This window comes from Oncorhynchus kisutch, linkage group LG19, assembly GCF_002021735.2.
Source record: "Oncorhynchus kisutch isolate 150728-3 linkage group LG19, Okis_V2, whole genome shotgun sequence".
Lineage (NCBI taxonomy): Eukaryota > Metazoa > Chordata > Actinopteri > Salmoniformes > Salmonidae > Oncorhynchus > Oncorhynchus kisutch.
Window position 1 is genome coordinate 24,316,425 of NC_034192.2, and position 14,739 is coordinate 24,331,163.

Consider the following 14,739-nt stretch of genomic DNA (forward strand, 5'->3'; position numbering starts at 1 on the left):
GAACTTTTTTTTATAATTATTTTAATCGGAGCCCAAAATACCGATTTCCGATTGTTATGGGGAAAAAAAACAAAAAAAGGAGATGTTATTTTTTTTATTTTTTTATTTTACCTTTATTTAACCAGGTAGGGAAGTTGAGAACAAGTTCTCATTTACAATTGCGACCTGGCCAAGATAAAGCAAAGCAGTTCGACAGATAAAACGACACAGAGTTACACATGGAGTAAAAACAAACATACAGTCAATAATGCAGTATAAACAAGTCTATATACAATGTGAGCAAATGAGGTGAGAAGGGAGGTAAAGGCAAAAAAGGCCATGATGGCAAAGTAAATACAATATAGCAAGTAAAATACTGGAATGGTAGTTTTGCAATGGAAGAATGTGCAAAGTAGAAATAAAAAATAATGGGGTGCAAAGGAGCAAAATAAATAAATAAAAATTAAATACAGTTGGGAAAGAGGTAGTTGTTTGGGCTAAATTATAGGTGGGCTATGTACAGGTGCAGTAATCTGTGAGCTGCTCTGACAGTTGGTGCTTAAAGCTAGTGAGGGAGATAAGTGTTTCCAGTTTCAGAGATTTTTGTAGTTCGTTCCAGTCATTGGCAGCAGATATAAAAAAATATAAAAAAAATTGGCCCTAATTAAATCTGCCATTCCGATTAATCGGTCGACCTCTAGCTCTGACGACACCCATGCATACCCCACAAGTCCAGAACAGACTATGGGAGGCACGCAGTACTACATAGAGCCATGACTACATGGAACTCCATTCCACATCAAGTAACTCAGGCAAGTCAGTAAAATGAGTAAAAAAAAAAAAAAAAGATAACTTTATGGAACAGCGGGGATTGAAGAAAAAAAACAAAGCTACAGACACATGCATACAAACACACGATAACATACGCACTATACACACACAAGGATTTTGTGTTGTAGATGTGGTAGTAGAATAGGGGCCTGAGGGCACACAATGTGTTGTGAATGTATTGTAATGTTTTAAAAATGGGATAACTGCCTTAATTTTGCTGGGTCCCCGGAAGAGTAGCTCCTGCCTTGGCAGCCGCTAACAGAGATAAATACAAATGTGTACCCCTCTATATTCCTTTGTGTTGAATTTCACAACTTACAGTATACATACACCCCCTCCTCTCTCTCCATCTCTCCCTCGCAACAATGTCACAGGGTGCTTTGGTAAACATTCTTTCATTCTTGCTCTTTAGAATATCTGTCGTTCATACGGTGTGCTTAAGAACAGCAGCTCAAGCCCACATAAATGGACAGTGATTTTCTCACTCAAGAGCAGCAGGATTCACTGTTGCATTGATACGAATTCCACTTACTCAACCAACAAATTAGTGTTTCTCAAATAGATCAAGACACTAAAAATATACACTCAGAGTACATATATATTACTTATTTCTGCGGGCCAGCATGTCTCGTCTGTCTCTCAACCCCCTACTCCTTTTTTCTCTCCCCTACTCCTTTTTTCTCTCCTCTTTTCCCCCACCTCTAAACATTTATGGGAAACCAAAACAAGACGTGGCTTGAATGACATCTAGCAAGTCAATGTTCGAAAACATCAAAACCTCAGTTGCAGCAGTAAAAACATTTCAGTGAGACTGCAGACTACTGCAAGAATTACATAATGGAACATAAAGGCAGTGAAGGAGTGAGAGGCACAGTCAGTCACTCCGTCGGCCAGGTGTCATGTTCCTGATGATGGTAAGAAAGATTACTCTGTCAGGGGACTCTGTGACAGACAGTTGCCATGGTAAGAGAACAGGGTCTCTCTCCCTCTGTATGATGGTGGTGAGACATAAGAGATGCAGATGGCCTTAAGATTAGTTCTGTTGCATCAAGCACAGTGAAAAAGATGTCTAATATTATTTGAACCCAGGTCTGAACTGGATGTGATGTGTGGTTGTCTCACCTAGCTATCTTAAGATGCTATTTTAAGTCTCTCTGGATAAGCACATCTGCTAAATCACTTAAATGTCTAATGTAAATGTTTTACATACAGATCTCATATTAACAGTATTGATTCATAAAAAAATATAGGTATACTGATGTCACAAATGTATCCTTTTTAGTTCTTTATTAAAATTATTATTTGTTACATTTGACTGTGTAAAACCGAGCAGAACTAATAAGGTCTCAATTAGGGCCATTTTATCATTTAAACCCAACCTTCACCGTAGATGGAGTCCTAGAAATGTGGCCTTATTATGCCTACTTTGGTGTGTCCTCTCCAATTGAGTGAAACAAATCAAATTGTATTTGTCACATATGCAGAATACAACTGGTGTAGACTTGCTTACGAGCCCTTGCCAACAATGCAGAGGTTAAAAATTAAATTGTAACACAAGAGAAATAAAATAAAAATACACCAGAATGGAGCTATATACAGGGAGTATGCGTTAGATACACTACATGACCAAAGGTATGTGGACACCTGCTTGTTGAACATCTCATTCCAAAATCATGGGCATTAATATGAAATTGGTCCGCCCTTTGCTGCTATACCAGCCTCCACTCTTCTGGGAAGGCTTTCCACTAGATGTTGGAACATTGTTGTGGGGACTTGCTTAAATTCAGCCCCAAGAGCATTAGGTTGAGGTGGGGCACTGAGCATGAGGTTGGGCACTGATGTTTGGCGATTAGGACCTGGCTCGCAGTCGGCATTCCAATTCATCCCAAATGTGTTCGATAGGGTTGAGGTCAGGATTCTGTGCAGGCCCGTAAGTTCAACACCGATCTCAACAAACCATTTCTGTATGGACCTTGCTTTGTGCACAGGGGTATTGCCATGCTGAAACAGTAAAAGGGCTTTCCCCAAACTGTTGCCACAAAGTTGGAAGCACAGAATCATCTAGAACGTCATAGTATGCTGCAGCGTTAAGATTTCCCTTCACTGGAACTATGAAAAACAGCCCCATTATTCCTCCTCCACCAAACTTTAGAGTTGGCACTATGCATTCGGGCAGGTAGTGTTCTCCTAGCATCCGCTAAACCAAGATTTGTCCATTGGACTGCCAGATGGTGAAGCGTGATTAATCACTCCAGAGAAGGCGTTTCCACTGCTCTAGAGTCCAATGGCGGCAATCTTTACACTACTCCAGCCGACTCTTGACATTGCGCATGGTGATCTTAGGCTTGTGTGTGTCTGCTCGGCCATGGAACCCCATTTCATGAAGCTCCCAATGTTTAGTTATTGTTCTGCCGTTGCTTTGAGAGGCAGTTTGCAATTCAATAGTAAGTGTTGCAACCGTGGACAGACGATTTTTACTCGCTTCAGCATTCGACGTTCCCATTCTGTGAGCTTGTGTGGCCTCCCACTTCACAGCTGAGCCATTGTTGCTCTTAGACGTTTCCACTTCACAGTTTACCGGGACAGCTCTATCAGGGAAAAAATTTGACGAACGGACTTGTTGGAAAGTGGCTATGACAGTACCACGTTTAAAAATTCCCTGAGCTCTTCAGTTAAACCATTTTACTGCCAATGTTTGTCTATGGAGATTGAATGTCTGTGCTCAATTTTATACAACTGTCGCAATGGGTGTGGTTGAAATGGGCAGAATCCACTAATTTGAAAGAGTGTCCACATACCTTTGTGTATATAGTGTACATACATAGGCAGGGTAAAGTGACAAGACTTGAGGATAGATAATAATAGCAGCAGCAAATGATGTGTAAAGGTGTGTGTATTTTTTATATATTGAAAATGTAAAACATACTTGCAGTGAAGTCATCTAACAGACTCACATCCAGAGCGACACAGAGAAGCAACCAGGGGCAACACCCTGCTCAAGGGCACGTCAACAGATCTCCCACACGGTCACAAAGGCAGACCCGAACCAGCCACTGACCCAAGCTCCCTGGGACGGAGATTTTGTCTTCCAACAAGACAATGATCCAAAACATAAAGCAAAATCTACAATGGAATGGTTCAAAAATAAACATATCCAGGTGTTAGAATGGCCAAGTCAAAGTCCAGACCTGAATCCAATCGAGAATCTGTGGAAAGAACTGAAAACTGCTGTTCACAAATGCTCTCCATCCAACCTCACTGAGCTCGAGCTGTTTTGCAAGGAGGAATGGGACAAAATTTCAGTCTCTCGATGTGCAAAACTGATAGAGACATACCCCAAGCGACTTACAGCTGTAATAGCAGCAAAACGTGGGGTTACAAAGTATTAACTTAAGGGGGCTGAATAATTTTGCACTCCCAATTTTGTTATGTTATGTTAAATAAGTTTGAAATATCCAATAAATGTCATTCCACTTCATGATTGTGTCCCACTTGTTGTTGATTCTTCACAAAAAAATACAGTTTTATATCTTTATGTTTGAAGCCTGAAATGTGGCAAAAGGTCGCAAAGTTCAAGGGGGCCGAATACTTTCGCAAGGCACTGTACACCTTTAGCCAAATACATTTAAACTCAGTTTCACAATTCCTGACATATAATCCTAGTAAAAATTCCGTTGTTTTAGGTCAGTTAGGATCACCACTATTTGAAGAATGTGAAATATCAGAATAATAGTAGAGAGAGAATGATTTATTTCAGCTTGGATTTCTTTCATCACATTTCCAGTGGGTCAGAAGTTTACATACACTCAATTAGTATTTGGTAGCATTGCCTTTAAATTGTTTAACTTGGGTCCAACGTTTTGGCTAGCCTTCCACAAGCTTCCCACAATAAGTTGGGTGAATTTTGTCCCATTCCTCCTGAGAGAGCTGTTGTAACTGACTCAGGATTGTAGGCCTCCTTGCTCGCTCACGCTTTTTCAGTTCTGACCAAACATATTCTATAGGATTGAGGTCAGGGCCTTGTGATGGCCAATCCAATACCGTGACAAGGTTGTCCATAAGCCATTTTGCCACAACTTTGGAAGTATGCTTGGGGTCATTGTCCATTTGGAAGACCCATTTTCAACCAAGCATTTAACTGATGTCTTAAGATGTTGCTTCAAAATATCCATATAATTTTCCTCCTCATGATGCCATCTATTTTGTGAAGTGCACCAGTCCATCCTGCAGCAAAGCACCCCCACAACATGATGCTGCCACCCCCATGCTTCACGGTTGGGATGGTGTTCTTCGGCTTGCAAGCCTCTCCCTTAATCCTCCAAACATAATGATGGTCATCATTATGGCCAAACAGTTCTATTTTTGCTTCATCAGACCAGAAGACATTTCTCCAAAAAGTACAATCTTTGTCCCCATGTGGAATTGCAAACCACAGGTTTTGGAGCAGTGGCTTCTTCCTTGCTGAGCGGCCTTTCAGGTTATGTTGATATAGGACTTGTTTTACTGTGGATATAGATACTTTTGTACCTGTTTCTTCCAGCACAAGGTCCTTTGCTGTTGTTCTGGGATTGATTTGCACTTTTCGCACCAAAGTACATTCATCTCTAGGAGACAGAACTCCAGTCTCCTTCCTGAGCGGTATGACGGCTGCGCGGTCCCATGGTGTTTATACTTGCGTATTATTGTTTGTACAGATGAGTGTGGTACGTTCAGGTGTTTGGAAATTGCTCTCAAGGATGAACCAGACTTGTGGAGGTCTACAAAAAAAAAATCTGAGGTCTTGGCTGATTTCTTTAGATTTTCCCATGATGTAAAGCAAAGAGGAGCTGAGTTTCAAGGTATGCCTTGAAATACATCCACAGGTACACCTCCAATTGACTCAAATCAAACTTCTAAAGCTATGACAATTTTCTGGAATTTTCCAAGCTGTTTAAAGGCACAGTCAACTTAGTGTATGTAAACGTCTGACCCACTGGAATTGTGATACAGTGAATTATAAAGGGACATAATCAGTCAGGCAACAATTGTTGAAAAAATTACTTGTCATGCACACAATAGATTCCCTAACAGACTTGCCAAAACTATACTTTAACAAGACATTTGTGGAGTGGTTGAAAAATGAGTTTTAATGACTCCAACTGAAGTGTATGTAAAAGTAGACTTCAACTGTACCACCGCAGATTGATGCTGGCATAAAGACCGCTCTCAATGACCTGTATACGGCCATAAGCAAACAGGAAAACGCCAGAGGCGGGGACTTTAATGCAGGCAAACACAAATCCGTTTACCTAAGCCCCCACAGTGACCGTATGTACATACCCCAACCAGAAGCCATGGACTACAGGCAACATCCACACTGAGCTAAAGGGTAGAGCTGCCGCTTTCAAGGAGCGGGAATCTAACCCGGAAGCTTATAAGAAATCCCGCTATATTCTGACGAACCATCAAACAGGCAAAGCTTCAATACAGGACTAATATTGAATCGTACTACACTGGCTCCAATGCCCGTCGAATGTGGCAGAGCTTGCAAACTATTACAGACTACAAAGGGAAGCACAGCCGAGAGATGCCCGGTGACACGAACCTACCAGACGAGCTAAATCACTTCTACGCTCGCTTCGAGGCAAGTAACACAGAAACATGCATGACGACTGTGTGATCATGCTCTCCGTAGCCGATGGGAGTAAGACCTTTAAACAAGTCAACATTCTTAAGGTCGCAGGGCCAGACGGATTACCAGGACGTGTACTCTGAGCATGCGCTGACCAACTGGCAAGTGTCTTCACTGACATTTTCAACCAGTCTGAGTCTGCAATACCAACATGTTTCAAGCAGACCACCATAGTCCCTGTGCCCAAGAACACTACAGTAACCTGCCTAAATGACTACCGACCCATAGCACTCACGTCCGTAGCCATGAAGTGCTTTGAAAGGCTGGTCATGGCTCACATCAACACCATTATCCCAGAAACCCTAGACCCACTCCAATTTGCATACCACCCCAACAGATTCACAGATGATACAATTTCTATTGCACTCAACACTGCCCTTTCCCACCTGGACAAAAGGAACACCTATGTGAGAACCTATTCGTTGACTACAGCTCAGTGTTCAATACCATAGTGTCCTCAAAGCTCATCACTAAGCTAAGGACCCTGGGACTAAACACCTCCCTCTGCAACTGGATCCTGGACTTCCTGACAGGCCACCCCCAGGTGGTAAGGGTAGGGAACAACACATCCACCACACTGATCCTCAACACGGGAGCCCCTCAGGCATGCGTGCTCAGTCCCCTCCTGTACTCATTGTTCACTCATGACTGCGCAGCCAGGCACAACTCCAACACCATCATTAAGTTTTGCGATGACACAACAGTGGGATTACTAATCACCGACAACGATGAGACAGCCTATAGGGAGGTCAGAGACCTGGCCTTGTGGTGCCAGGACAACAACCTATCCCTCAATGTGATCAAGACAAAGGAGATGATCGTGGGCTACAGGAAAAGGAGGACCGAGCACGTCCCCATTCTCATCGACGGGGCTGTAGTGGAGCAGGTTGTGAGCTTCAAGTTCCTTGGTATCCACATCACCAACAAAATATCATGGTCCAAACTATAGGTTGATTAATTAGGGCCGATTTCAAGTTTTCATAACAATCAGAAATCAGTATTTTTGGACGCCGATTTTGCCGATTTCTTTTTTTAAAACCTTTATTTAATTATTTAACTAGCAAAGTCAGTTAAGAACACATTCTTATTTTCAATGAGGCCTAGGAACGGTGGGTTAACTGCCTTGTTCAGGGGCAGAACAACAGATTTTTACCTTGTCAGTTCTGGGATTCAATCTTGCAACCTTACGGTTAACTAGTCCAACGCTCTAACCACCTGCCTCCACAAGGAGCCTGCCTGTTACGTGAATGCAGTAGAAACCAAGGTAAGTTGCTAGCTAGCAACTTATTTTTCCTCTGTAATGAATACGCTATTGTCCGGCTGGAATATTATTGAAGATTTATTATAAAAAGACCCTAAGGATTGATTGTAAACATCGTTTGACATGTTTCTACAAACTAATGGTACTATTTTGACTTTGTCTGGATTTTGCACTCGCGCATTGTGCCTTTGGAATAGTGAACTAAAATAGTGAACTAAAACGGAGGTATTTGGACATAAATATGGATGTAATCGAACAAAACAAACATTTCTTGTGGAAATGGGAGTCCTGGGAGGGCATTCCGGAGAAGATCAGCAAAGGTAAGTGAAGATTTATAATGCTATTTATGACTTTTGTTGACTCCACAATTTGACGGGTAACTGTATGGCTTGCTTTTGTGGCTGAATGCTGTTCTCAGATTATTGAATATTGTGCTTTTGCCGTAAAGCTTTTTTGAAATCTGACACAGCGGTTGCATTAAGAACAAGATTATCTTTTAATTCTATGTAAAACATGTATCTTTCATCAAAGTTGATGATGAGTATTTATGTTATTTGATGTGGCTCTGCAATTTCTCCGGATGTTTTGGAGGCATTTCTGAACATGGCACCAATGTAAACTGAGGTTTTTGGATATAAATATGAACTTGATCGAACAAACCATACATGTATTGTGTAACATTGAGTCCTGGGAGTGTCATCTGATGAAGATCAAAGGTTAGTGATTAATTGTATCTATATTTCTGCTTTTTGTGACACCTCTCGTTGGTTGGAAAATGGCTGAATGCTTTCTGTGACTAGTTGCTGACCTAACAATATGTTCTGCTTTCGCCAAAAAGCCTTTTTGAAATCGGACACTGTGGTTGGATTAACGAGAAGTGTATCTTTAAAATGGTGTAAAATACTTGTATGGTTGAGGAATTTTAATTGTGAGATTTCTGGTTTTGGCGCCCTGCAATTTCACTGGCTGTTGGCGAGGTGGAACGCTAGCGTCCCGAACAATCCCAGAGAGGTTAATGTCTTCATCGAAATTACGGCTTGCCTCTTATCGTCCCCTTATGCCATAGTTTGTACATCTCAAGTGTCAGTAGAACCCACATTTGTTTAAGCAAGTCAGCCATATCAGCTATGTTTTTTTTAAAGGCAGTAAATGAGGCTGAATGAAATGTTTCACAACGCTCAACTGAAAGCCAGGTGTAGCAGTGGTAAGGTGTTGGGACTCTCCTGTTTGAGTGCAATTCATGTATTGTTTAGGTTTTGTGTAGTGGCTTTGCTGGCATGCATCCCACATTTTTTTGTTTTACCCCATCAAGATTCACATGCTAAAATCACCACTGCTCCTCTACTCACCAGAGGCCAGGGTTCAATTCCCACTCCAACCTCTCAATCTTTTTCTCCCACTTGCCTGTATCACCTTTGATTTCCTCCCTGTCAAAATACCCAAAGATTATATGTAAATTTTGTTTTATTGAGGTCTTAGTATTAGAAGTAGAAAAACAGTTTGATGTAGTTATTTGAATGTCAGCTGCATGCATCTCTCTCATATATATATATATATATGGGGACACATGGCCAAAAGGTACAGTAGCATACTACACAGCCAGCTCCTGTGTCAGTCAATCCATTACTACATAGAAGTCTGCACCTATTTGGCGACTTTGGACATTTTCGCTGGGTGGAATACCAGCGCCCCAGAATACAATTCCTGAATGCAGTTACTTTCTTCCACTGTTTGAAGCAATCTATCCTACACACAATACACTATTGACTTGTGAAACTTTGCACTTGAAAGTCTAGGCTTACATACTGACATACTCCAACGCACAAACATGTTTTCTGATAAAATCACATCGACTTACACAAATAGAAGATTATGAAATATGATCATATAAGTGGCATGGCTCATGTACATAGATGCTCACTCTGTATGAAATTACTGCCTCTCAGTAGCCCACTCCACTGATTTGAATATAAGGCCTTTTAGATGTCGAGCTGGTCGCACTGATTGTGTAAAACTGCTGATAAAGGAGGCATTTTGTCTCAATGGTAATGAGTCAACCATAATGCCTAATTGTTTGTTTTCAAATTTACCTCTCTCGCTGTTCCTCCCATTGAGAAAATTAGACTGTTAAAAGCACAGTGCTGCAGAAGCAAATCCCCCCACGACACTACTGAGAACAGACTGAAAGAAAGAAGTATGCAAGATGTCTCACCGCTCGTGGTTGTAGTCGACTTCGATCGCTTTCCACAGAGACACTGCAGCATATGCGCACCTTTCTTCAGGAAAAGCCTCAGAATCTTCATTGATTTGGGTTATTGTGTTCCTTCGTCAATTCACGCAATCTGACACGCTCTATTGCGATGGAGGTTATTGAAGCATAGCCACCTCAGGTCGACCACCGTGCTATCCAGATCTCTGGCTTCCCTCAGCAGATCGAAAACGGCAGAAAAGCCTCAACAAAGGGACTGGCTGGATTAGACCGACACATCTTGAGATATTTTTCATTGATAAGAAATCCAACAAAAACACCCATGGCTCCACGAATTGCAAGTTATGCTGCAAGGACGTCAGAATAATTTCCCATAGCCCATGCCTCCTTTCGGTTTTACTCGCAGACCAAACGATGTCTCTTCTGGTGCAAGCGCGCACGCCAAAGTTAAACCGCAGGGTAGAGTGACAGGATCACCGTGGATGAGGTAATGCGCCTTGTTCATCCTGGTTGGCTATAGTGGTGCGAAAAGCCTGGGGCGCGAGAGATTCCAGGACATGTCAGAGTGAGACGCTATTGATTATCGAAGTGGCTGCTGTTCCGGATTTTCTGGAAACCTGATTTGCCGTGACTAAATATACGATAGTTCTGCGCATGTGTATTTTTTTTATTTTTAGGTAGCCGCTGCCCACTCCGTTGCCTGCGTTGCTGCTCCTCAATGCTCCACTGCCGCTTCCCCAAAGAGCGCCTTTGTCTGGTGTAGCCTACAAACTTCATGTTGTACAGAGGAGGTCATGGTCGACATGTTTGAACTACTGCATTCCATGCCTCAGTCGGCTATTAAGAATACGCTCTATTTCATGTCATTCTTTCAGGAAGGTAGTTAGGCTACATGCAGCTATTTACATGTGTACAAAATAAATTATCAACATGTTTGTACAAACTCGCAAACTCAAGGGCAAAACTAAAGTGGGGAGTTACACCAAACACAAGCAAGACAGACACACAGTCTAATTAGCGATTTAATGTTATGTTTTAATCATTGCAAACATTGGCTAAGCAGGAGGCAGAGGCAGTCAAAGGAATCGTGTTCTTGTTCAGCAACTCTGGCTAGTAACTATGATATGGCATCAACTATAAAGATTAGCATACATCGTCACACAAAACAGATTATTTTTGCTCCAATGTGATTTGTAGGGACTATGTCCTGCTTGTGCAACTGCAATATATGTTACAACAGACAGAAGGTTGTATCCTTCATAATGGCCTTGGTAATGGCCGCAGGGTTTTTATTTTAGCTGTTCAGAAGTATGAGGCAGAGACATAGGCTACACCATCATGGTTCAGAAGAAGGTGAGTAAAGAGAGAAATGTGTATATGAGTAGAATAACACATTCGCAGAACATGATCCAATCAGTAGCAATGAGAAACAGTTTTCCGGGGCACTGTTGATTATATGTGTGGCCAAGGGGAAATGGGAGAGTGTGGTTACAGTCCGCAGATGTGTGCTGGTGGGTTTGAAGATTTTAAAGGCAAAGCAGCGCCCTGCGAGGAGTGGGTCCACTGTCTAGGGAGTATGTTTTTTTCTGAAAAAACAACTACCCTCCTGATATTTTATTTCACTGCCCAAGTAATGCATTTGACTATGAAATCACGTTTAGCTTTTTCTATAATACAAGCAACATTAAGTATGCCAAGTGATAACATTAGATAAATTGTTTCTAGGAATATTTTTACATTGAAACGTAGCCTGCAGGTAGCCTGCACTGGGACCATAGGGCTATCGTCATGTGAATCGTTGGAACAGCTAAACAAGATGATCGTATCAGGAGAAGATCATAAGATCATGATATCTGGTTATTTTAGAAGAGTGAAGCCAATACATGGATAGTAGAATCGAACATAGAGGGACCTCCTTTTATCAAATCTGGGCCAGGTCTACATAAGGGTGCAGATTTTAAAAAATCACAAAAGCTCTGACGAAGGCAGTGTGGCCGATACGTAAGCTTATTAAATATCGGTGATACTATCAAGAGCAGTGTGCGGTTTCCTTTTTCCTTCATCAAATCTGATTCTAAATCTAACCTTAACCACTCTGCTAAACCTAATGCCTAACCCTAACCTTAAATTAAGACCAAAATGCTAATTTTTGTTTTCATAAATTTTTACGATATAGACCATTTTTACTTTGCTGCTGGCACATCTAGCAGAAATCGCACGTCTCTGCCTCCAGGATAAGACTCATTCCAATAAATGTAAACCTGCCAGCTATAGGCCTATTATAGGCAACTAACGTCTATTCAGGTGAATGTGCTCACAGCTCCATGCCAGGAGGGGGCGGTATCATGCTGAGGGACTGAGGCAAATGCAGCTGTCACATGGGAACCCTGGCTCCCCATCACATCCATCTACATCAAAGGATGGGAGGTCGACGCTCTTATGTACTTGCGTACACGTACAGTCAACGCAACTAAACACCAAACAACACACAGCTCTCTTCATAGGGTACTACATTACCTTCATTCCTACTGCAGAGTCATTTTATGATTTCATAATATTGAAAAGTATGAAATCAATACTTATTTACTAAATATGATACAGAAAAAAGTGTTAATTACATTTTGCTTACAGTTTCATTGTGGTCCTATTGTAAACATTGTGCAACCTATCTCTGTGCCACACAGAATACCCTCCTCACTTTTTTCATGACTGCATGATGACAACCTGAACATGTATTTTGTTTCATCATAGCACTAGAAAATAGCCGTCAATATTTCCATAGTTTTGTCTCTTTATCTATGCCCAGGCACACACTAGATTTACAGGGTGATGAAATCTCTGACTTGAGTGTTGAAATGAGATAGAAAAAGGAACTATGCTAATGCTACTGACTGCTATAGATACATCACAGTCTTCATGGTCAAGGTCCGTTGATGCACACACACACACAGGGAGAATAGGCAACGAACATCAGCTCTCTCACAGACACACACCCACTAACACACAAAGAGCAGCAAACACAGTCTCACACATACACATTAGGCAGACAAGACAGAAGTGAATGACAAATTGTCAACGCACCCCACGCTTTTCACACCACTGTAGCACCCTCCGGTCCTTTATCTCTGCCTCTCACATGTGCCTAATAATCTTGTATGCCTCATTAATATGGATTTCATATATGGCTCATCGTTTCTCATCGTTTCTGCCCCCCCGTTATGGATCCAACACATAGGCCTACCAGTGAACAGATGTGCAGACTATTGCCACTCACAGAATATTCTCATAAAAAATAATACAATGTTGTGTGTGTATATGTGCAGGGGCACGTATGTTTGTCCTATTGGTGGTGTTAACAAACAGATATTTCTGAGTTGAGACATTGTGGGCAGAGAGTTGTGAGATTTGAGAGGTGATCGGAGCTCCTTATAATTAATGTATTTTTATACAGTGCTGAGTATTTGTGTACTTTCTATTGCCGGCATTGAGAGAAGGGGGAGGAAGAAGTTTGGTTGGCAGATGGCAGGTGTGGACAAGTTGGAACTGGGTCAGTGTCACAGATACTTTAGAGAGCATCATCATCATATTACTGCTTACCCTTATCATACTCTTATCAACCTACTAACTTACTTTCCCTGATATTTGGAAATGAAAACAGAAACCGTTTCATCCCCCCACTTAGACAAACACAAATTCTTTGCCAACCACACTCCGACCCCTCCAATCTAAGCCAGGAGCAATGTATAATAAAGAGCGAGCCATCCCACCAAGACCAAGCTACTACTGTACTCTTCATCGTCACTACCATCATCACAATTACCATTATAGTCATTCACATCATCCCTCTTCTCTTCCACATAATCATCCTCATCATCATTATCATGATTCACCATCATCTATCACAAAAACTAACCAGGCAATTTTATAGATTTTTTTATTTTATCTTTACACTATCCAGGCCTTCTATTCAAAACCCTAAAATGTTAAACGACTTTTTCCCATGAAAACCTCAATTTGTACAGGTGAATGACAACTATATTATGGTCTCTTAATGTTTCAGCTGTTACCATGTGCATAGGCATTATTACTTGACTGGGTTCGAACTCGGGTCTGTGTCAGCCTGTTGAGCTAAAGCCCAGGCATTTGCTCTAGGTTGGAACTAACGCAAGTTTTCAGGACTCAGACAAAGTTACTTTAATTTTTATTTAACCTTTATTTAACCAGGAAGGGCTCATTGAGATTTGAAATCTCTTTTTCAAGAGTGTCCTGGCCAAGATAAACAGCACCAAGTCATTACACAATTACAGACAGACAACATGAAAAACTACAGGTTATCTAGTAAAAAAAAACATAGAAGTCACAAGAGTAAATATCGTAAAACAGCAAATTAAAAACATTGACAGGTCAGGGAATCAGCCCCAAAATCCTTCATCAACAATTTAAAAACACCAATCGGGACAAGTTCTTCCAGTTTAAAATTATTTTGTAAGGCGTTCCAAGCCAATGGTACATAAAAGCCCTTTTTACCAAATTCATTTGGACATTTGGAACAGTTAAAGTCCTGCAAACGAAGAGAGTACCCACCACATGTCTGAACAATAGAAATGTCTGAACAATAAAAATGCCCCAAAAAAATGGTAGTAAACCCAAAATGGCTTTGTAAATAAAAGTATACCAGTGACTGAGCCTACGATTGACTAAAAGGCCAGCCGCCCTTCTATATAAAGTGCAGTGGTGCGTAAGGGTTTTGCAGTTTAAAATTAATCTCAATGAACAGAGATGTAAGTG

The 14,739-nt window shown here is 41.3% G+C and overlaps 1 protein-coding gene across 4 annotated transcripts in view; it reads right to left on the bottom strand.

Annotated features, from left to right (window-relative positions):
• Positions 1-14,739, bottom strand: part of LOC109864475 (fibroblast growth factor 12) — a 133,877-nt gene that overhangs the window by 65,498 nt on the left and 53,640 nt on the right. Inside the window, exon 1 of one of the 4 annotated variants that reach the window (XM_031797760.1) lies at positions 9,955-10,563. The exons of the other annotated variants lie outside the window; for them this stretch is intronic. Coding sequence (XP_031653620.1) covers positions 9,955-10,045 — 91 coding nt within the window. The 5' untranslated portion in view covers positions 10,046-10,563. Of the gene's footprint in view, positions 1-9,954; positions 10,564-14,739 lie in introns of those variants that run through there. 4 annotated transcript variants of the gene reach the window in all.